The sequence below is a fragment of the Rattus rattus genome, chromosome 11, assembly GCF_011064425.1.
Source record: "Rattus rattus isolate New Zealand chromosome 11, Rrattus_CSIRO_v1, whole genome shotgun sequence".
Taxonomy (NCBI): Eukaryota; Metazoa; Chordata; class Mammalia; order Rodentia; family Muridae; genus Rattus; species Rattus rattus.
This window is the reverse complement of record NC_046164.1, coordinates 27,869,136-27,894,018: the sequence shown is the minus strand read 5'-3', so window position 1 is coordinate 27,894,018 and position 24,883 is coordinate 27,869,136. Positions and strand designations below refer to the sequence as shown.

At 36.3% G+C, this 24,883-nt stretch overlaps 1 protein-coding gene across 1 annotated transcript in view; it reads left to right on the top strand.

Moving 5' to 3' along the window:
* The window catches only part of Gabra2 (gamma-aminobutyric acid type A receptor subunit alpha2), a 135,226-nt gene extending 113,721 nt beyond the window's left edge, over positions 1-21,505 (top strand). Inside the window, exons 9-10 of the mRNA XM_032917120.1 lie at positions 6,854-7,056; positions 18,441-21,505. Of these exons, the coding sequence (XP_032773011.1) occupies positions 6,854-7,056; positions 18,441-18,737 (500 nt within the window). The 3' untranslated portion in view covers positions 18,738-21,505. The remainder of the gene's footprint in view (positions 1-6,853; positions 7,057-18,440) is intronic.
* Positions 21,506-24,883: the final 3,378 nt, after the last annotated feature.

Below are 24,883 nucleotides of genomic sequence, written 5' to 3'. Positions count from 1 at the left end.
GGGATATTACATTCTTTTCTAAAATGATAGAATGTTCTGTAGTGTGTCTGGACTGACTTATTTTATGGAGCTCATTGATGTCAACATGTAAGCACAACTGAATATGCTTTCATTACACATAATTAGCGTCACTTCCTTAACCATAATGTCTCATGGACACAATCATATCAGTTTATAGCTCTATTTCCTCGTTTCCACAGGGTTCTGCTGTTCATACTGTAAATAGATACATTTTTCATTATCTCTGGTTTTTTAAATATCAATTTGTGAGTCTTTTCTTTCACAGAAGTGTTTACACAATTTTATTCCTGAATTATTTACTCCATATCCTTTTGTCATGTTGGTAATCCATATTGCTCTGAGAATATTGTTACATTATGAAAAATAAGAAGAATTAAACATAGCATTTATGCATGGGGAGCCAGACTTTGAGCTAAGAGTTATAATTCACCATATTACACCAAAAGACTTAAAATTTTTACTTGTTTTCTACTTGAGAATAAGGAATAATCTTTTATGTAACTTTCTCAGGGTCAGGCTAGTGGCAAACAGTAAACACAAGGTTAATAAATCTGCAAGTGGGGCCCTCTGAGGACTCACCCTCCTGAAACAGAGATCCACATGGCTTTATTCTATCTAAAAGTGTAAGTGAACAGTCCCAGGATAATCCCCTTTAAAATGTTGGGAGAGGTGACAACTGCAAACAATGGAGTGGAGTTCTGAAATTATACCTATTCATAAAAACCATTTAAAAAACTATCAAAATTCGTGAAAATTAACATTTGCAGAACTTTGGAAATTACCCAGCTGTAGCTACCCAGGGTACACCTATTTAAGAAAGAAATAGTGAATATTGTTGAGAATAATAAGCTTTGAGATAATATGATATGGTATGGTAAACCATAAATTTAACAGCCTACCTTTCTCAACTACAGAAATTAAAACAGATCATTAAAAGAAAATGAGTGGGACAGAGAGATGGCTGTGTGAATAAAATCTTTGTTGCTCGATAACTTAAATTCACATCCCCACAAGCAAAGAAGGTTTCTGAAAGCCCAATGGTGGGAGGTAGAGACAGGAGGATTTATATGGGTTTCCCGGTTATCCATCTTTGATAATTGGTGAGTTCTAGATTCAATGTGACACCCAGCCTCAATAAAATAAGGTGAGTAGAGTTTAAGGAAGACACCTAAGATATCTTCCAGACTTCATAGTAAAGGCAAAGATATCTGGACATGTAGTGAAGAAATGCATACAACACATACATAAACATACATATATACACACACACACATACACACACACAAATGCAAACACACACACACACACACACACACACACACACACACACACACACCCCTATTCATACACAAAAGAGAATAAGCATCACTTCCTAGCGAGTCCCTGGAAGACCACTCCAAAGAAGTCGTTTTTTATTTGTTTCCTGAACTCAAAACTTCCCTTATATGAAAGGGTGAGGCTATCCACTGAAAATATTTCCAGGAAGAGGCTTTAGGGTTTAGACTTCCTCAAGGCAATAACAACAACAAAAATATTTGGAACAAACCAGGAACTAAACACAAATATTATAAAGGAAGTCTTGTGAAAGAGTTGTACATTATACTTGTGGCAAACACTGGCATATTTCTCAGAGTCTATAAGGTCACATACTGCCAGGGTTACATGTGTGCTTAGGAGACATCTGAAAAAAGTGAAAAAATGATCTCACTTCTGCTTGGCTTTAAGAGTGCACACAAGCAGAACAATTGTCTTTTTAAGTTTAAAAATCAGTTATTATGTTGTATTAAACTATACATAAAGATGCTTTGGGGAAATTATTTCTGATTAGATTATTTGTTTTTTAGGCATTTGAGGAAATTTCTTCATTCATAAGATAGGTGTCTACCAAGCTAACAGACTTCAATGGTCCCAAACATTCATGTTCTAAGACATGAATACAAACACATAAATGGTATTAATACACTAAAAAACAAAAAGCAAAACTGATATTTGATAGGAAAGAGGTACTCTTCATAATTACCAGTCAGGATGTTAAAAGAAAGACTGTCTCCCAATAATTCTAAACTTTCAAAACTAAATTTTGCAATTTAACTAAAAAATCAAATATTATTCTTATTAGAATAGTGACAATAAAGAATGAAAATATATGAAATAAGTAAATGTATGATATGTCAGATATTATCTTCAGCATCTACTTAACCTCAGATATCTATATAAATTTGAGTACGTGTTGTCATTAGCAAAACTTGAGTAGAGTATCATCCACCTGAATGAAAACATGCTCGATAGTCACTCAAATCTACAGCAGAATTAAAAACCTAACAGTGAGCATTGGGCAAATGTAAAAATTAGTTAATATATATTATTTCTTTGCCATCTTGTTTTATTTAGATTTTGAAGTGAAATACACAATGTGGAGTTATATATTTGTATAAAACAAACAAATTAATGGTATAATCTGTGATGGAATTATAGTCAAATAAAATATTTAAACTCTTGATATTTAGTTGGCATTAATATAAATTATATTATAGATTATAGTGCCCAGGATCACAGCTAAGAAAATAGTTCAAAATAGAATGCTAAAAAGTTCTGGTTTTTTTCTTTAACAAAATGGGCATCCATTTACTTTATAAATATAGAGCATTCATTTTGGACTCTCAATGTCTAAGATGAGGTGGTTCCACTTGCTTAGCTGGTGAGGGACTAATGGCTTATGACATCAGAATGGTTAAGAGTGCTTCCTGAAAAAAATCAATATTGAGACAGAAAGCCAGGGCTATTCAAGGACATGCCTTGAACTCTGTCTCTTCTGGGTCTTGTGCTCCCTCTCCTCCTTTCTCTTACTTACTTCGTTTGCAGGTTTTCTCTTTCTTTTGCTGTCTTGGTCTCAGTCACACTCTCACATGCATTACCTTAATGTATTTTGTGAGCAGCACCATTATGATCCAGTCATTGTCAAACCATTTCTCTAAGAGATTTCAACACTTCAACCATATGCTGGATTCCAGAACTTAACATTTGGGATAAACTGAAATAATATCAAACTATAGCATAAATCAAAACAAGAGGAAATTAATGTCATAAACAGTATTTCAGGGAAGATGTCTCTTCATTTTTGATTTTTATATTTTAGTCATATGTGTACATATAGTTATGCATTTATATGTACCCATTTGTCCATTTGGGCAAAAATACTGAAAGAAAATATCCACCAATGTGTTGCTTCAAAACATGGTGTGTTCCTAGGTTTTTGTTAAATAGATTTTTAAAAAATGTTTTTCACTCTTCCTAAAGATATTTAATTAATTGATTGATTGATTGATTTGTGTGTGTGTGTGTGCGTGTGCGTGTGCAATTGCACAAATAGCATGCATGTGGAGGGAGGTTGGAGACAACTTGTAGGAGTTCATTCTCCTCCTCAACCATGAATCCCAGGGTTCATGAGCACAGGACATCACCTGTATGCACTGAGCCATTTTGTTGGTTTTCTGAATGCAGTTTTCATAATAACTGAACAGCTGCTGAGGTCAGTTTATTTTCCCAATGTTTCCACAGTGACCACCATGTCTTATGCATTCACTTATTAGTGAGAGGAATAATTACTACTTACTACTCGTGATTTTATTGTACATGAGGGGAAAATGGCCTCCAACTTTTCAAATAATCAAAATTTGAGTATATTCTTTTTGTCTTGTGATGAAACGCCTTGACTAAAACAACTTGGGAAGGAATGAGTTTATTTGACTTACATTTCCGTCCAAGTTCATCACTGAAGGAAGTCAGAGCAGGAACTTAAACAAGCAAGGAACCTGGAGGCAGGAGCTGCCACAGAGGCCATGTAGGAGTGCTGATTACTGGCTTCCTCTTCGTTGCTCAGCCTAAATTCTTATAGTTCCCAGAGCTATCAGCCCAGGAATAGTACCGACCTCAATTGACTGGGCCCTCCCTCATCAATCACTAATTTTAAAAGTGCCCTAAAGGGTGGTCCATAGTCAGATCTCAGGAAGGCAATTCCTTTTTCTTCTTCTTGAAAATTTAATTTATTCTCCTCTCATATATTGTATCCTGACTGCAGTTACCTCACCCTTTACTCCCAGCTATCCCTCTCCCCTGTATCCAGTCTTCTTCCATTTACCTTCAGTAAAGAGAAGGCCTCTCAGAGAGATCAACCTACCATGGCATAACAAGTTACAATAAGTCTAGGCAAGTTTTGACCAAGGCAACCCAGTAAGAGGAAAAGAATCCCAAGAGCAATCAAAAGAGTCAGAGATCCTCTGAGTCCACAACCATAATGTGTATGTAGTGGACCTAGCTCAGACTCTAGAGCTCCCCTGATTATCATTGTTTCAGACTCTGTGATCACTGACGAGCCCTGGAAAGTTGATTCTGTGGGTCATGCTCTTGATCTCTCCAGAGGCATTTTCTTCTTATTTTTTTGAATTCAAATTTATGTTTTTACTTATTCACTTCATATTCCATTCCATTCACTGTCCCCCTCTTGGTCACCCCTGTCACAATCCTTCCCTGATACTCTCTCCCCTTCTTCTCTGAGCAGGTGAGGGCCCCCTGGGTGTCCCTCCACCCTGGCATTTCAAGTCTTTATGACGTTAGGAGCTTCCTCTCCCACTGAGGCCATATAAGGCAGCCCAGCTAGTAGAAGATATCCCACATTTGGGCAACCACTTTTGGGATAGATCTCCTTCTAGTTGTTTAGGACCCACATGAAGACCAAGCTGCACATCTACTACATATGAGCTGGGTGGTCTATTTCCAGCTCTGTATGTTCTTGGGTTGGTGGTTCAGACTTTGAGAGACCCAAGAGGCAAGGTTAGTTGACTCTGTTGGTCTTCCTGTGGAGTTCCTATCCTCTTCCAGGTCTGCAATCCTTCCTCCTATTCTTTCAAAAGAATTCCCAAAGTCCATCCGCTGTTTGGCTGTGGGTGTCTTCATCTGTCTGGGGCAGCTGCTGGATGGAGCCTTTCAGAGAAAACATGTTCCTTTCTGTAAGCATAACAGGATATCATTAATAAATTGTGTTAGGGATTGGTTCTTGCCTAGGTAATGGAGCCATTATTGGTTGGTCATTACCTCAGCCTCTGCTCTATACCCAATGCCTGCATTTCTTGTAGACAGGATAAACTTGGGGTTGAAAATTTGTGGGTGGGTTGGTGTCTCTATCACCCCACTAAGGTTCCTGCCTAGCTACAGGCCTCTTCATGTTCCATATCTCCAATGTTGTGAACCTCAGTTGTGGTTACCCCCATTGATTCTTGGGTCACTCCCTTATCTCATGAGGGTCTCTGTCTCATCCTGGAAATGCCTCCCACTTCCTTACCCCCATCAGTTGCAGATTTCCTCTCATATTCACGGCCATTTAGCCATCTGTCCTGTCCTTTCCCACACCTAATCCTGAATTGCCGATTCTCCTCCCCATTACCCCTCCCTCCCAGTTAGAGGCAGATGGAGGCAATTTCTTAATTGAGGCTTCCTTCTGTCAAAGACTTTAGCTTGTGTCAAGTTGACATGAAACTATCCTGCATATCTTCTTAGCTGCTTTGTTGATGTTGATTAGACCTGTGGCCTTATCCATGCTGGGTGACTACTGTATTACTGAGCAACATCTTCAAGCCATTTATTTTCTTTTTCTTTCAAATGTCCCTGAGGTATGCAATTAAGCTCCTATTGGACTTTCAGTTGATTATAGCCTTTTGAGTGCATGTGCTGCAACTTCCTGCCTAACTTATTGTCCTCTTTTTTCCACATAAATGTGAGTTGCTTGTCACCAGCATAAAGAGTTTTAGGAGAAAGGAAATATTTTTTTGAGGGGGAACGGGGGGGACACAAAAATGTATAAACCATCCTTCAATTTATCTTTTTAAAATATATCACACGTGGATATTATGCTTCTATAATGTCTATCCCTCCCTTTAACCCTTTAGAACCCTCGTATGTTCCCCCACTTCCTCTCAAATCTATGACTTTTTAAACAATTGTTACATATACACCGAGAGACAGACAGGCAGAAAGAGAAAGCCTCTTGAGTCAGTTTAGTCTTGCTTATATATGTATGTGTTTAGAAATGAACACTTCACATTGTGTTGCCTGTTAGGAGCTTGTCCCTGGAGAAGTCTGATTATTCTTCTTTCTACAGCAATTGACTCCCCGAAATTTTCTTTTTTTTTGTCTTGGAATGGGGATTTTGGTTGTTTTAAACTGGATATTTCTATCTTACAAACTTTTGGATTAGTAGTTTGTCTTATTTCAGACACAATTTAAGTGATGCTGCAAGAGATCTGCCTCCGCAAAGCTCAACAAGCAGAGTTAATTCCATGCTTACACAGCCATACTTAAATGACAAAAGTCTTAAACCTTTCTCAATCATCTTTCTGCTATAATGACTGTGGGGATTTGACCAGGTACTTTAGCATGATTCATCTAAATGAAACAGATTGTGAGGTGTGGTGGATGAGTTTTTAATACTAATTGAGCTGATGGGTAATAAATAGGTCACTCTAAAGTGCCTGCACTTTGTCACACCTAATGATGCTTCCGTATTACCAGTCTTTTTAAATATCAAATATACTTAAGAAAAAGTGGAGTTAATACAAAATGAAGTAAAAAAAATGAAGGCACTATCAGGGTCTGTTTGGTGTCTCTGCTTCAAGAAGTAGGACAGCTAAGAATAATGGTCTTGCTCTGTTTTCTAACACTTGCCTAGTGATTAGAAATGACAATGAAAATAGTTGCAAGGGAAAGAAAAGGATAACTTTGTGCTAGTCTCTCTCCCAGTCACTGACTGTTCCTTTGGTCCCTGTCTCTTCTTTTACAGGAGTAACAACTGTTTTGACAATGACCACATTAAGCATCAGTGCTCGAAATTCCCTCCCCAAAGTGGCCTATGCCACTGCCATGGACTGGTTTATCGCTGTTTGTTACGCGTTTGTGTTCTCTGCCTTAATTGAATTTGCAACTGTTAATTACTTCACGAAAAGAGGATGGGCTTGGGATGGAAAGAGTGTAGTAAATGACAAGGTAAGTCGAGCCCCTTCTAATCTTATCTAAGGAAAATTTGAATGCATTCAGGCTTGTTGCGGATTCCTTCCTAAAAATTGAAATTTAAAAAATTGAAATTATCAATTTTCAGAAGTTTATTCTTGCCTGAAATCCTTTAAGCGTTCTTGTGACAGTGACATCTTTTAAATGTGTTCCTCAGCTTCTGTGGAGTTCTGTGTACAGCACTGTTGTAGGTTCACACATGGCTTCCACAATCTCTGAAGTAAGGAGGGTCTCTTCTTAATTTTAATCTTCCACAGCGATTAATCTCAATCTTATCAAATGTGTTGACTTGCTCCAGCTCATACAACTGACCAGTAAGTTTACTGGGACCCAGTTCTGTCTGCTGAGAAAGTTCATGCCTTTAGATCACCAAATATATATTATGATAGAGCTTTGAAGATAAAATGAGCATTAATTATATCTAGTAAAGACTTAATTGCTCTTTCAATGGGTCAATGACTCTTCATATGTCCATATCTCTATTACTACTTTGTAACAGTGAAGGTAGGATTTTCCTCTTTCCTATAATATGAAATACTGTATTCATACAGTATGAATAGTGAAATAGTCAAGAATTTTAAGTTGGTCATGTGGTCTAATTGGGGAAACTTACTTTTAATATTAATCCTTAAAAGTCTTGATACCTATCTCTTCATATTTCAAGTACAGAGGCTAATGGGATACTTATGCATAGATACACCAGTGGCTTCCTGTCCAATTTTATCAATAGCTATCTGTCCTAGGAAACAACTTTGTATATATTTTTATGTGATATAAATATTTTAAGTACTGGAAGAAACTTCTATTTGGAAAGTTTCATTGAACAGCATATTATACAAATTTTCCCATAAGATTTGGAAAACCTTTATTGTGGTTTGAATTTTGTTTCAGTTATTTGAATGTATGTAAATATTTATATGTTTAATTCTTACCTTTGTTACAGTTTGCACATGGAAAGATATAAAAGAGTTTAAGACAACTGTCTTTTTTTTCTCACAAGCTATAGAAGTTAATTAAATTGCTAGCTTATTTGTAAGTTGTGTTGGCCTGCTACGGGATAGGGAATAAGATTTTGAGTGAGACTTCCCCATTTTCTATGCTTAACTTCTGGTTGATTCCAGCACTGCTGATCTGGGCTGTTTTCATGTCGCATATAGAGAATTCCTCGTCAGCGGATCGTTGAGGTTGCTTCTCTTTAGCTCTATTAGTGATGCATACACTTTCTCCATAGATGACCTGGCTATGACAGTGCACCACGGGCTCTTTCAGAGTCTTGGCTGACTAACATTTTTTTTTATTTTAAATTTTGCAATGCAGTGATGAGACAACTTATTTATCCCAACAAAAAAAAAGTTTTTAAAAACTTCATAAGAGATTTTCCGTGTAAGCCATTCGGATTTCCTGAGACACAAATTTTAAGTGTAAAATAACAGTTTTCTCAAAATACAGAGGTTTTGTCCTTTCACAGTCAGTGGCCTGCATGCGGTCCTTTCCTTCTGCATTTTATAACACGAGAGCTGCAGGTTTGTGGAATTTATGAAATGCAAAGCATTAACTTGCCACATTAAAAAGATACTCAGTCATACATGTCCCTAATGTGTGTTGAAAAGAAGAAACATGTACTTAAATTTCGTGTGTCTAGAATCAGGACTTCACATACAAGATTATGAATAAATGCTATTGGCAGATTTTTTTTTATGTCTCAGATGCTTTTGACCTCTAGGATCTTGATGGATCTTTACATGGGGCTTGGCTTCACTCGTGACATTAGCAAAGAAACCTTTATTCTAAAAGTATACATCTGATCAAAGAGAAGAATTGTAGGGGACACACTGTCTGTTTACAGGGCATCCAAGAACTTCTAAAAGAAGTTCTACCCTGTGGCCCTTCTCTATTCCCAAACCAATCTTTCACTTCTGTTGCTGAAACCTCTTCTGTTGCTTTCTCAGGCTTTTTCCATTGTTACTTTCTTGCTTTGTTTTTCCTTTAACTGCCTCATTTATATTTTCCTGTGAAGAGACCTAGTTATTTTGCCACGACTGAGAACCATCCCCCAAGATCTGGTATCTTGGTTGCCCCTACCTCCAGATGTAACTCTTCTTTTACTACAGAAGCTTCTGAAATGAGTTTTCCCCTGTGGTTTTCTTTTACTTCAGCTCTTAGTCCTCTGTACCCTGAAATTCTTCCCTTCACTGCCCCCTTGCCAATAAGCCCTAATTGACTATTGGGTGATGAGAGTTTTCCACCCCCACACCCCCTGGGATGCTCACTGAGCCTTCCTCTGCTATGCTGAGGACATATTGTTGGGTGCAACTGGGCAACTTTTTCTCTTTGCATTAAGAAGTACTTCAGTGACTTCAGCGTCCTTTGCTGACATCACTGGCAGCTGCTACAATTCATTCCACACTGTGAAGCCCTTTGCCACAGTCGAGCTTCTAGATCATGCTCATGTTTCCCAGAGAAAGCCGTGTCAGCCTTCTTTGATACTTTTGTTGGTTTCTCATTGTTTACAATGTGGTTGTCAATTTCCAAGTTGTACTGACAAAATTTATAGGAATATCTACAGTATTAAAGCCATAATTAGTCCATTTGCTGCCACAAATCATGTAATCCTTGTTCATTGTGGACACAATTTTCAGTTTTGATGTTATTTCTGAACATTGCTTTCCAGTATTATTAGGTCCCATTAAAAGTGGTGTGCTTTTCAGAGTTTTAGAAAAATCATATCATCTATTGAGATATAATATTCAAACTTTAAGTCTGCCAGTGATCATAATGACAGACTTGTCATTTTAACAAGTCATTTATCCCTGGCAAGTTGCACAGCATCTTACATATTCTACATATTCAGTAAACATGGTATATACTATTGAAATATTACCAATTCAAAACTCTAAAGCCAACACTCTTGTCTTATAGTTCAGTGTTATACCTGTCTTACAGACAGCATTGTTTTATTCCAATTATCTACCATCTTCTTCCCTAGTCATTTCCACTTAGTCTAGCACTGCAATCGTTGAGAACTGACTATGCTCAGATGTTTCCAGTCCTTTCCACATTTTCTGATATAATGTCAAGGACGAGGGCTGGAGAGATGGATCAGGGGTTAAAAACAATGACTGCTCTTCCAGAAGAACAAAGGTTGGATTCCCAGCTCCTGCATGGTTGACAACTGTCTGAACCTGCAGTCACAGGGAATCTGACACCCACTTGTAGCTCCCTAAGGCCCTGGAAACTTAGTTAATGCATCTGTTTATGTGCAGAAAATCACCCATACACATTGGATAGAAGAATTGAATGAATGAATAAATAGATAAGTATATAAACAAAAAATAAATATTTAAATTTAAAAAGCCAAGGACTTAGAATGTTAGAACAGGATAACTGATTCTGTTATGTGTCTGGTCAGTTGTTTATACAGCATAGGTTAAGTCTTTTAACTCAATGTTGGTAACAATGAAAGTTCATCAGTAGCTTCAGCCTAGGTCCTCTCAGGTGTCCTTAAACACTGGATTCCTAGTGTTAGTGTGCAACAGTGATGTCTCTAGAATTGTTATGAATAGGCAGTAATGTAATAATTAATAAGCATGGTTATTATCAACTTCTACACCCGTCTCCCCCAAAAGATGTAGAAAACAACAGCAGCAAAACAAGGAAAATCCAACCTGATCTCCTTATTTGTCTTTTCTTTGTTCTTATTTAGGTGCTTACCTGCAATATACCTCAGACAGGGCATGACAAAATGTCACATTCCAACAAACAGGACTCTGTGTGTGTGTGTGTGTGTGTGTGTGTGTGTGTGTGTGTGTGTGTGTGTAGCATTAACTTATGTACATTGTCCTTACAAACCTCATGTTGTATTCAGTATTATTTTATACTTCATTTACTGCTTCCTGCCTTTAGTGGGTTTTTTCTTTTTAATATACATCGTCATCTTAGAGTAACCTAAAGTATTAGTGCAGGTCATTTATCTTTTCAGCTCTATTAGTCAATTACTGAAGGTAAAATTCCAAGACTAATATGGTCCACGTAAGTAGTTTTCCATAGATTTATTTATATGATGAATATTATGTAGGATTTTTAAAAAGTATAATAAATTTATATTTATATGCCTGTAAAAATCTTTAAGTCTGAGGATTACATTAGCAAAATTACTTGGTAATGGACACATATTTTCAAGTGTTGAAACTGAAATACAAACTATCCAGAGTTGGTGTTCATATTCTAACTCTGCCTACTACAAATCACAGCTATTTCCCTCAAAATATGTGTCTTCGTGTCTCTGACATTAGACATGCTTTCCATCCTCGGTGCAATATCCTCTTTCCTTCTCTGACTTCAATTACCTTAAATGTCTTATCTTGACATCAACATTTCCAGATTTACATAAATTAAACCCCTTCATTTCTTTCCCAGAGCAACTGAAACTAATATTTATATAAGTTCATTGAATCATGGTTTTATTGTAAATAATTCCTTTTACCACTTGATTAAAACCCTTGAGAGAATAACTGTTTGTCATACTAGTGATTATATCTTTTGTCACCTAGCATACTGTCCAGCCCATAGCTGGCGTTAACCCTGTGTTCAAGCAGTGTTGGCTTCAGTTCAATTTCTTCAGATTGTTTTCATTCATTAATTTGAGACATTAAGTTCAAACTGGCTAACTAAAGCCGAGGAAACACAAGATAATAAATAACATAAAACACAGATCTAAGAATTTATTACCCAAACTTATGGAGTGAGTAATTTTTTTTGATTCACCCTATTGATTTGTAGGTAACACCACACCTCAAAGTGTACTTATTCATTTATTCTCATTTATAAATTAAAATTTTAGCTTTGTTTCACATATGTATATTTTGTCTGCATGTATTCCTGTATATGGGTATGCATGATGCCTATGGAGGCCAGGAGAGGACATGGGATCCCCTGGAACTGGCAGATACAGGTGGTTATTAGTTGCGCTGTTGGTGCTAGGAATCGAACCCATATCCTCTGGAAGAATAGCAGTGCTCTTAATCACTCAATCATCTCTCCAGCCCCTTGATTGCATTTTGACGTCATATTGTTTAAAAATTTCAGAGTTTATAAAATCCAATTATAATACATTGTAATAAAACTGTAAAATAGAGGAAGGAAATTAGAATCAAAGAAAACTAGGTTCAACTCTCCCTTTCAGCTGGCTCACTTGCAGAATTTACATCCATACTGGTTGTACCTCATATTCGCTCAGCAAATCTGTAGATAGGTTCAGGGCATTGTGGTTTTAATCAAAAAGGAGGAAAATTAAACTTTCATAAAGAAAAGATCTTTCCTAGATTAGAATTGCTTTTATGATAGTGAGCTGGTTGCTGTAGCAAGTGATGTCAACTGTTTCACAGTAAATGGTTCAATGAATTTCATATCAATGCTTACTGTAGTCCCTTTCATAAAAGGTGAAGACACTGAATTACACCCAACTCACTAAAGGCAGTTTTTCAATGAGCTAAACTAATATGGTCATAAAGTATGATGCTTCCTTAATGTCCAGCTTGAGCCGTGCAAAGCCTATACAGCACTTGGAGAAGCAGATGATCTCTTTAACCTTCACACCCTCTTCTGTAAGTATAACTTTTCTCAGCTGGGTTAGTGAGTCAATAATGGAAGCATTATCTGGTCAGGGAGTTGTTATTCCACAACTGATATTCCAGTGGCAAAAACAAACAAACAAACACTGTGAAAGAGCAAAGTAGAAAGAACATACATTCACCTTTGTAAACCTAGGTTTTCTTCTAGTGTTTGTTGTATGGCCTGTTTGATAGGAATTCTTATATGCTTACTGTAAGTGCTGATTTCTTGGATGACACTGTGGTTATTTTCACTCATCTGTCAAGTCTTGTTTCTGATTGCTGCCTGTATATTACCTAAATGATGCTTTCAACTTACTAGCCTGTTACTTTCTCTACCACATAATGATGCCAAGTTTGTAAAACAATTGTGTAAAACCTTTGGTTTAGCAGTCATTAGTCTAGACTTGACATTTTAAATATGGATCAACAGTCCCAATAATGTAGTAAATTCAAAACACTTTGAATCTTGTCAAATATAATTTTTACTTCTCAGCCTTAATACTAATTTTCTTATTCTTTGAAAGTTCCACGCATGTATACTGATCCTATCTATTCATCACTGTCTTCCTCCCACTCCCCATAGTGTCCCTACCCTCTCTCTGTCTTAGATTCATGTTCTATTCTGGATTATTTCTGTTACTGATAATCCCTTGCATCCAATTAGTGCTACCTATGTGCTCATGAGTTTGTGGCCATCCAGTGTAGCTGGAAACCTGATAGCAGGAACATAGAAGTTTGTCTGTCCCCCCTCACAGTGATGAGAATTGTTACATTCCTGTTTCATTTCACTTCATTGAAAACTGAGTTGTCAATATACCGTGGGGTAACAGTGTGATAGTTACTTGTACATAACCCAATCACATTGTGCCTCTCACCCCATATATGTTGAAGTTCAATGATCAGTTTTTCCCAACTCTACAAAGTGACATAGTGGACCTTGGGATAAAAATGTAGTAAAATTCTGGACAAGCAGATAGATTATTTCTATGTAACATAGTACTTATTTTGTCCTATAAAGTAGATTTCCTCCTTTTACATTTATTAATTTTTATTTAACCTTGTCTTTAAATAGAATTCTATCATTTTGTAGAGCATTTCTGAGTGTGCTCTGGACTAATACATATGCTACGGTCTCCGCAGGACATTCTATGCTTTCAATTTGCTTACAGTTAAATGAAAAAGAGGGAGAAAGAACATTTATTTGTTATTATAGAGAGTAGTTCAGCATGCTATGGCAAGGGAGGAAAAGGCCACTTACGGAAAGCGGTTGAAGTGCTGTCTCACTGAGTGAGACTCAAAGCCAGTCATTACTAACAGCAATTGTACGAACTCTAGTCCATATGACTGGAAGAGCAATACAGGTTAATTATGAGGTTCTGGCTGTACTGTGGCCCCATTTATAGGTTAAGGTGTGAGCACTGGTGTATTTGGTCAACAAGTGGAAAGATTTAAGCTGAGCTTATTTGCAATTGATTTCCTTTTTTATTATCCGGAGAAACAAAGTAAAGTGAGATACAGCGATTGAGTGCTGTGGAAAGAGTTTTTACTGGTCATCTATGTATGGGTACGAGTAACTTTTTAAAATTAGTAAAACGTATTCGGCTCTTTGCATTATTGCCCTCCATCCAGTGGCTCCTATATTTTCTCTCTCCACTCTTCTATGATATTGCCTGAGTCCTGGAAGAAAGGATTGATATAGATGTCTCATTTAAGGGTCAATACTCATCTTCACCTAGTCTCAACATTTTGATCAATTATGAGTCTCTGCATTAGTCAATGACCACAAAGAAATATACTTTTTTTTTTTTTTATTAACTTGAGTATTTCTTATATACATTTCAAAGTGTTATTCCTTTCCCTGCTTCGGCAAACATCCCCTCCCCTCCCTTCCTTATGGGTGTTCCCCTCCCCACCCTCCCCACATTGCCGCCCTCCCCCCAACAGTCTAGTTCACTGGGGGTTCAGTCTTAGCAGGACCCAGGGCTTCCCATTGGGTGCTTTACTAGGATATTCATTGCTACCTATGAGGTCAGAGTCCAGGGTCAGTCCATGTATAGTCTTTAGGTAGTGGCTAGTCCCTGGAAGCTCTGGTTGCTTGGCATTGTTGTACATATGGGGTCTCGAGCCCCTTCAAGCTCTTCCAGTACAAAGAAATATACTTAATGTTAAAGGCAGCACACAACTGTGGGCATCAACATATAATTTTAGAAGGAAGTTTACTAGTATAACTTTTGATCTCAATAACAATAGTATGTTCCTCCCTGGGAGACAAATCCTTTACCCACCTACCCCATTTTAAATTCAAAGCATGAATTACGTCTTGTGGATCAGCTTTGAGACTTTATCGGAGTGTTTGGTTACTTTTAAGACTTAGTATTAGAGTATACAGTGGGCAAGCTGGTGACTTGCCTTATCTCCTCCTGGACTGGACTGTGTAACACCTTTCAACACTATAAAAACTAGCCATCAAGGGAGAGTTCTCCTGGTCAGTGAGAATTTCATTTCACTAAGGCATATTCATGTTATTAACCCACTAACTTATTTGGTCTGTATAGTTAATTTTAAACAAAGAGGAATGTGTGGAATTATTTCAAATCATCATTACTTTTCAAGTGCACTGAGTGGAACCGATTCTCTTTAGACAGGAATTTGTAATATCCCAAGTCAAGAAAGCTATGATGTACTCCGGCTAGGATAGAGGGGACATGACACCATCCCAGTGTTCTGCATCTCATCCAGTGAACATTTTAAAGTTCACATGGCAGAAGTAGGTTACTGAGAAGACTGGATGTACTACGTTGGACTTTCCTTGCTGCTGATAGGAAAGAGTCATTTCTAACTTCCAAGGGAGTGTTTTGAAGTCACCCCAACCATTTGTTTCACACTTAAACCTCCTCCGATATGTGTATTTATTGTCATATACTAAATCAAAATTACCTTCTTTAATTGGATATTTTATGTACTTACACTTCAAATGTAATCCCCTTTCCCCCCTCCCACATTCCCCTTCCCTCTCCCCCTGCTTCTATAAAGATGCTCCTACTCCTACCTCAACACACTGGCATTTCCCTACACTGGGTAAATGAATGAGACTTCTCAGGACCAAGGGCCTCACTGCTTTTCCTTTAGAATGATAAAATTCCGAACACTTATTGGAAAGGCTGCTTTGTTGTTGCTGTTGTTGATTTTGTTGTTGTTTGTGGTTTCTTCAAGAGTGTTCAGTATTAGTACAGAACAAACAAGTATCCTGCCACAAATTACCCAGGGCTAAAATTTGGCTAGTACCTACTGACACAGGCCTTCCTTTTCTACTTGCCATTGATATAAATTGTACACTTTTTTCATTCATAAATGTCTTTATTATTAACTGTTGTACACTTTTTTCATTCACAAATGTCTTTATTATTAACTGTATACATTTAAAACTAAAAGTAAGGTATAGCAAAGAAGGACTATTGGTAAAAGTATTTGTATCTATAAATCCTTCCTGCAGCAGAATATATTTTTAGCTGTCTTAACTTCTATACCATAGTTTCTAATCTAATTTTAATTCTTTATTTTCATGAAAATCTCCCTGAGTCTTTCTATTCAATGTTTATGTAGTTTTCCCCAAATACATAATAAGACAGATAGGCTGTGCATTCCTTTTACAGGTGATAATTGTCTAGATCAGTGATTTTCAACCTATGTGCCAAGACCCTTTTTGGGAGTCGAGTCCTCCTTTCACATGGGTCACGAGAGGCCACTGAAAAACACAGATGTTTACATTATAATACATAACAGTAGAAAATTACAGTTATGAAGTAGCAAATGAATAATTTTTTGCTTGGGGGTCACCACCACATAAGGGACTGTACAAAAAGGTCACAGCATTAGGAAGTTTGAGCACCACTGATCTAGTTTATTATAATAAAAGTTGTAACTCCAGTTCTCTTAAAGAAAGTAATTTCATAATGTGAGAGTGGCCTATGTTAATTTGTTTGTTACATCAAGTCAGTATAGCTTTTTGCCATTATCTTTCCCTCTTATGAGTCAGGAAATTGAAACAGAATGGCTAAAAGTTTCGCTGAAGGCTTCCCTTTAAGCTCAATCTGATTATTATTTTTAATATCAGTTTAGACATATTTGAAATAATAATAGAACAAATGCTTGTTATGCATTTCCTGGATTATTGAAATTTTGGAAGTTGGGCATAGTGATATAATCCTCAACTAAGGCATTTTAGAGGAAAATACTTCAATCCACAGTTCAACAATATTTTCAGACAGAAGGTCACGGTAAGTGTTTGGAAGGCTGACATGTTTAAGTGCTGTGACTTCTTCCCAACTATTTCATAGACGGGAGGCTTGCACTGTTTTAAAACTGACATAAGCACTGCTCCTAATAACTTGGAGCTAAAGTGGAAATTACTTGCTATGTTTTGGGCAACTCAGTGTTGGGTCAGTTTTTGATATGTAGGTAAATCATAATATAGTTATATTAGAATAAAAATATAAACAGTGTTTGTGTTTTCAGGTTCCTTTTGTTAATGGTATGCTATGCTTATCCAGCAAAAAGATATTTGTGGGAAAGTTTCACGCTGTGTGCTGAGTTTACCAAGGTCAAGAAGACAGAGATTCCATTAGCCGTCATTCAACCTTGGATCCTAATGAGAATAGAAGATGCCAATTAAATAATCACATGTCGAAAGAAGTGCTTATATTCTTTAATAAATGTTAGCACAGAGACATATTTAAATACTCTGAGATGCAATATGTAGGGAACAACGTTTCTTTTTAGGCAAAGTGTTCCATGAACATTGCATTGAAATCCAGGGTGAATTCTGAAAACAAATTAATCAATTTAATTGAAAATTGGGTGAGTAGAAACAAATCTAAGACAAGATGCTCCAAGGTACCTTAGCTGACAAACACTTAGAAAACCAAACTATCTCACAAGGGTTTATACTTAGTGAACACAGAGGATATTTGTTTTAAAAGATGCTCCATGACAGAAATTTGGAGAGATTTAAGCCTAGGATTTGTGTTCTAAGTTGGTTCCTAAGTCTCTCCCTGTAGCAATAGTTTCTAATGACTGGAAGGTGTTAGGTTAAGAACACCAAGTGGAATTGGTTGAAGCAAGTGGTCAGAACAGAGACGAAAGCTACTGATACCCAAACTGAAGTTAATTCTCCTTTAATAAGAAAGAAAGGGGATGTGGGTTTAGGGCAGCAGAAAAGATAGAATTCGTAGCTTCTTATTACATTGGTGGTTTGCAGGCTTCTCCTCTTCTACCTCTGTAACTTCTCTGTAAAGTTACAATTTCCTGCCACCTTAAACCTCTGCCATATAAGTTCAGTAGAAGTCAGTGGAGCTCTGCTACCTGGAAAAAGGTGTGGTCATTCATTGTTGAAGATCATACTTCTTTAAAATCTTTACATTTTTATTTTTTATTTGCTCACTATTAAAAAACAGATGAGTGACTTTAAGAGTGTATCTATTGTTAAAATTTTATTTAAATTATGTTTTCCAGTGTTCATTTTTCATATAAAGAACAGAAATTAGTTTTCTGGTAAAATGGTGCCTGCATTGTTCTCTCTAAGTTTCTTCACGCAGGGTATTTAGGATTTACTGAACTTATTTACTTCCCTTAATTTTTCATGCCTATTAATAATGATGCGTGCTTGAGTAATATTTTTTTCTAGAATTTGAACTGTAGTTTGGAAATTTTTAGGACACAGGCTAAACCCATTTTTGTATTTTCCAATAGAAAAAAGAGAAAGGCTCCGTCATGATACAGAACAACGCCTATGCTGTAGCTGTTGCCAACTACGCCCCGAATCTTTCCAAAGATCCTGTCCTCTCTACCATTTCCAAAAGTGCAACTACTCCAGAACCAAACAAGAAGCCAGAGAACAAGCCAGCCGAAGCCAAGAAAACTTTCAACAGTGTCAGCAAAATCGACAGAATGTCTAGAATAGTGTTCCCAGTTCTGTTTGGTACTTTTAATTTAGTTTACTGGGCTACCTATTTAAACCGGGAGCCTGTATTAGGGGTTAGTCCTTGAGTCTAGACATTGGTTACTTTGGGGCTGTATTGCAGTGTTACATTTAGTTTTTGTTTTTGTTTTTGTTTTGTTTTCATTTTTGCTTTGTACAGTCTGACTAATAACTGCTAATTTATGACCCAATATGTATAGTATGTATATAATGGTAGAGCTTACCAGTAGACCTCTAAAGGAGACCTGCACTTGCTAGCTCATGGAAATACAGGCAGAAAACATCCCGTGCCAGAAGAGCCATTGCCTTTTCAACACATTTACCTAGGACCTAGTTCAAAGTGGATTTCAGATCCCATAATTTATTTATTAATGTTCTAATTAGAATGAAAGTTGAGATCCTATGTCACACTTCGGGAAACCTTTGATTTAGATATTCATAGAGAAATATTTCTACGGATGCCTCAGGATGATCAGAGATTAATATTGTCACTCAAATATATGAAACAGCTAAACCTCTGGCCTGGTTGCTTTAGGAGAGTTCAGAACCCCTGCTAGTGTAATTGGAAGCTTGACACACATAAGGAGAGAGCTAGAGATGTGAAAAAAGCATTTAATTACTATGTAGAATATCTATAGCCATGTACATATTACAAGCATGACAAGCTCAAGTAACTATGAGTCACCATGACAGGATGTTAATTATGCTTAAATTAAGTAACTATTGGAATGTCACAGTCATTATATTTTTAGCTTCAGAGTTTATTTGAAAGTAGTAACTGAACCTTACAGTTCACTTCAATCATTGGAAACTACCTAACATTAAAAAAAAATAAAATAAATAGGAAGATATATGGACTTAGTCTTTCCAGGTGTGTGCTGTCAGCTGAAATTTTCTGGTGCTGGAGAATGGAAGAAATCCGCCATCTTGGCAGCAGCAGAGCAACGTTCACGCGTATCAGATTAGAAAGCTGTGCCAAAAACTCCAAGCAATGAGAATTCATAGGTGTCCCAGGTACGGATGAGCACTTATATGATTCTCTTCTTTCCTGTTTACTGCAAATTCTGCCTTAAGGCTTCTTCTCATCAGGGCTCAGAAGCCGCTCATTTTAAAGGAAAGGGCAGTTGGTTGGCACACTTTTCTGTCTGGAAAGCAGCTTTCTTTTTCACACAAGAGTTAATGTAAATCCGCTTTTGTAAATCGCAAACTTTCAATTTCATTGACTCGAATTTACAGCAGCTTTGTATACCAGAAGAGGTTTTGGTAAGAGTTGAACATTTTTAAACAATGACTTTAAGACATCATCAACAGATTGTGGATTATATCACACACCACACACACACACACACACACACACACACACACACACACACACACACACACACATCCCACGTAGCTAAATTAGGAAACATGATTTTCAATTTTATAAAGTTTCTGATTGTTAATGGGTAAAACTCATGTTTCTTTTAATGTATCAAATGATATTATGTATGTCCCTAAAATATGTCCCTGAAATAAGCTGAACTGTGTTTCTGTCAGACTAAATTTACCTATGACTGATGTGTATATTAGCAGTTATTAGTTGACTTTTAAAATTAAATGCAACTTCACGATGATGTTTTTGTAGAAATTAAGTAGTCAAGCCGTGGCATTTCTTGCAATTTTGTACAGTATTTGAGTATAGTGCAAATTGGGTCTGTTCACAAAATCAATAAAAGGGGCATCTTCTGGAAAATAAGCAAACTCTCAACAACAACCAAACACCCTGCTGTTCCTTTGTCTCATTCGACTTTTCCCGTTTTATTTTCTAGTGGGATTTTACTATCTGCTTTGCATGATGGTGTTCATACCAGGGTCACAGCTTCATCTTACTAACAGAATTCGCTATGAAGACAGCCTTGACATTAAAACCTTCCTCACAAAAACAAAGAGTAATCCATAAACCTTAATAAAAATATTACATGAGCCAATAAATGTATTTTGTTAATTCCCTTTCAGTAACATCTTCTCTATCATCTAAACAAGTTTTAGAGTGTGAATATTGCCCATTTGAGTGAAATAAAATATCCCCTGGTTTCTTAAATACTTACGTACAAACAAGGCTCTTGTGGTTAGGTCCGGCATGGGTGCAGCAGTGAAGTGGTGTGACACTCGAATGCTTTCTATGGCATATGTTGCCATACCTTAGGACCAGCTTAGGGTGGTGGAAGAGAGCTCAGAGGGTGATGGCACATCATATTTCTCTTGCAGAAGGCTTGATTTCAAATTCCCAGCACCCACGTAGTAGCTCACAATTACCTGTGACGAGAGCTCCAGGAGATCTGACATTCTCTGTAGGACTCCTTGGCTAGTACTACACATGTGTTCACATACCCCATGACCCAAAATAATTTTAAATATAAAATAAATCTTTAAAATTAGTAACTTATCCTTCTGTCCCACCCTTTTGGTGGCTGATTATAAGTTACATTATTATAAGTATTTACATATATAAAAATAGTTCTTAAATAATTTTTACAGGTAAACCGAAAAGATCCATTTGTATCTTCAACAAAGTGCTGGAGATTATGTTGATGGCAGTATTTTTCAGGATGTTTATTGATTTTTGTTTTTATTTTTTATGGAAGACAGGTGTTTTTTTATATTCTTATATGTAAACATCTCTCATATCACAAATATAGACTCTAGGTAAACATAAATTTTTATTATAAATACCTAACTTATATAAATATATCAATCACATTAATAATGAAAAATTTATGAGCTATAGACCTACTAAGCTGGGGCTGTTCTTCTTTTTCCCTTATTCTCCTTAACAATAAATACAGTAAAAAAATGGTGCACATAAAATATCCATTGGAGATAAATTACAAATTCAAACATATCTGGATAAGTAAACTCATGGATAATATTTCTATAAATCCCCTTCAATAGCTCACAATTTATTTAAAATAAACTAAACATTATTTCACTCACATTTTCTTTGGGTATTAGTTTTCATCATGTCCATCTGTCTGTCTATCATCAACCTATCATCTTTTTGTCTACCAAATAGATTATCATGTTATCATGTATTTATCTATCATCTATCTATCTGGCTATTATCAATTTATCAACTATCATTTATTTATCTACCATCTATCTACCTATCCATTCATCTATCTATGCATCTTTGTCTCTATGTCTCCATGTCTCTATCTTTCTATGTCTCTAACCATCTATCTATCTATCTATCTATCTATCTATCTATCTATCTATCTATCTATCTATTGATCTATCTATCTACCTACTTAACCACCTTAGCCCATTAAATCTTCATGAGGCTAGGTGTATTCTTTCCCAATGAGGCCAGACAAAGCAGCCAAACTAGAAAAACATATCCTACATATATATAGTCAACAGATTTTGGGATATCCTCCATTCCAGTTGTTTGAGACCCAGATAAAGACCAAGCTGCATATCTGCTACATATGTGCCAGAGGGCATACATCCAGCTGTGTATGTTCTTTGGTTGGCAATTCTGTCTCTGAGAGTCCTGAGGGTCCAGGTTAGTTGACTCTGTTGGTTTCCTGTGGAGTTCCTCTCCCCTTTGGGGCCACCAATCCTTATCCCTATTCTTCCATGAGTCCCCAGCCTACAGCCACTCTTTGTACTGTCCAAGTCAGCTGCTGGAGAAAACTTTTCCAAAGCTCTGTGAATACTTTGTGTTTTGGGATGGCCTGTCATCATTCCATTGAGAGTAGGAGTACATACATGCCCTTTCAGCAGCTGGAAAGGACTTTGTTCTGTGTGCACATGTATGCCTTATATCCTTAAACACTGTTCTGAGAAACAGAAACATATCTTAGACAAAATCTTGAGATGGAATTACTAAACATGTAATATCTGTTATTAAATTTTAAACATCCCAATATACATTTCCATAATTTTGAGGCAATTATTAGACATATTTTCATTTGAAATGATTCAAGATTTCAAGGGAACCATGAAAAAATCATTTGCTGACTCAAAATACCACTTATTTTCATTCATTTTGTATCTCATTAATACTTTTTAATTTCCTTTTATAGCCTGAGGAGTTTGTTCATTAAAGGCAGTAAACTATATTTTATTGAAATAGTTCATAACACAATATGAAGCATGAAGTTACTGACTCACATTAAAAGGACAGAACAATTAGCAAAAGTTAATATCAATAAATATAAGGCTTAGTTATTAATTTGTACACCTTGAACATATGTATGTTCACAAACATGAGCATGGCATGAAAGGTACTTACAGCCATGTGTGCACCAGACAAATTACAAAATATTTCTCTATTGATTTTATGTTTTAAAATGAAAGTGTACATTGATTAAATTAGTATTAATGTTTATGTTGAATTTATTTATATTTTCTATTAGTTTTTAACAGTTCATACTTTTAGCAAATTCAAAAAAAAAACAGAATGATAAAAAATACCAAAGGGAAAAATTAGGGTTTTACTAATTGAAATAACTAAAATATCTTTCCACTTTAATTTGTAAGAAAGTGGATAAGCACACACATACACACACACACACACACACACACACACACACACACACCAAATATTACCCTATTACTCCACTCAGTATTTATAAAACTGCAAACCCTGTGTGACAAGAAGTCCTGCAATGATGTAATTTTATGTAATAAATGCACCTGTCAACATATATTGTTAGAGAAAGCTAACAGAAAGGTAGGGATTCCCCCCTTGGTTTTGCACTTACTTTCCTATTTTTTTAAGATTATACATGCAGTCAGGAAACCTCTACCTACTTTACAACATAACAAAATCAAGGAAAATATATTTTTCATCTATCCAGCATCCATGGCTGTGAAGTTTCCCACGTACTAACCTTGATTACTAACTCATTTAAAATAAAAACTCTTGAATTTTCCATATTTTGGCCCGTAGGGACTCACCAGGTATTTTAGAACGTCTCAAAAGAAAGTGCCGCTCTGTGTATTTCTTTGTGTTTTCTAATTTGGGCAGTATTTTTGTTTTCTGTATTGTTAGTTTTATGAAGTTCAAACCTACTGGAGTTAAAAGATTTTGTATTATTCCTATCAAACCTTTTGTTGTAATTCATGATTTGTAGAAACAAAAGAACCCAAATCGATGGATTCCAAATGAATATTATGAATATTATGCCTGTGGCAGTGGGGTTGGCATTTTCAGTTTTCCTGCCTATGGAGATTTACTTCCTTATAACAGCCTGCCCTGTGAGAGCCAGTGTTACTGGATCACCATGACGGAACAACTTTGGAAGCAAAACTACATGTCCGTTTCCACATCCTCTTGTTCTTACATTACTAAAGGCAGAAGGTGGGCTCTGCTTTAAATCTAGACATTTAATGTACAAAGAGAGAGTGGCTTTCCACTACTCAGCTGCCACTGTCACAGATTAAACTTGTCTGCCTCTGTTTCCTTGTCGTTCTCTAGCGTCCGTGCCCTCCTTTGTCCAATGTTTATAGACAGTATATCATTGCTTTGGAGTATTTCCTGAGCAGATACAAATTCACACCTCTGTGTTCTTCTCACATAGGAGGGGATGCTTTATGGCAGAACACTCTTAGGAGGATCCTTTCATGGAATGTTCACACAATTTTGTTGTTGCTGCTGTTTTTTTCAGTTGTCCCTGAGATATATCTTTTGTTTAATTGAATACTCAACTATGCTAAGTTTAACTATCCACTATGCATTTACTTTGGATAGAGGAAAAGAAAATATTTGTAAATGAAGCTATTCCTCTTTCAATAATTATCCCTACCATCATTTTTACATCATCTTAAATTGAAGTCAAATATAAAATCACATGTACACATACACGGAGAACAAACCTTAAAACTCCAACAATAAAAATGCAGAATAGCTGCACGTACTTTGAAACTTTCTGGCTGTTGCACTTCAAGAGTTGATTTCCAGGTGGGAGAACATATTCAAGTGCTAATCAATATTTGTTATTAGTGCCCTCACTATTATTGGGAAAAGAACACTGATTTTTACACAGTTAGTAAATAATTTGATAAATATTGAATGTGTCATTATGCCCATGTTTTAAAAACTCATAATTATACACAACTTAAACTAAGCATTGACTTTTTGTATCCAGTAAGTTTAAATGCATTTTATCTGAAACTCATGTTCATTTATAACCCAATTATTATATGACTAGATAACAAGAATATA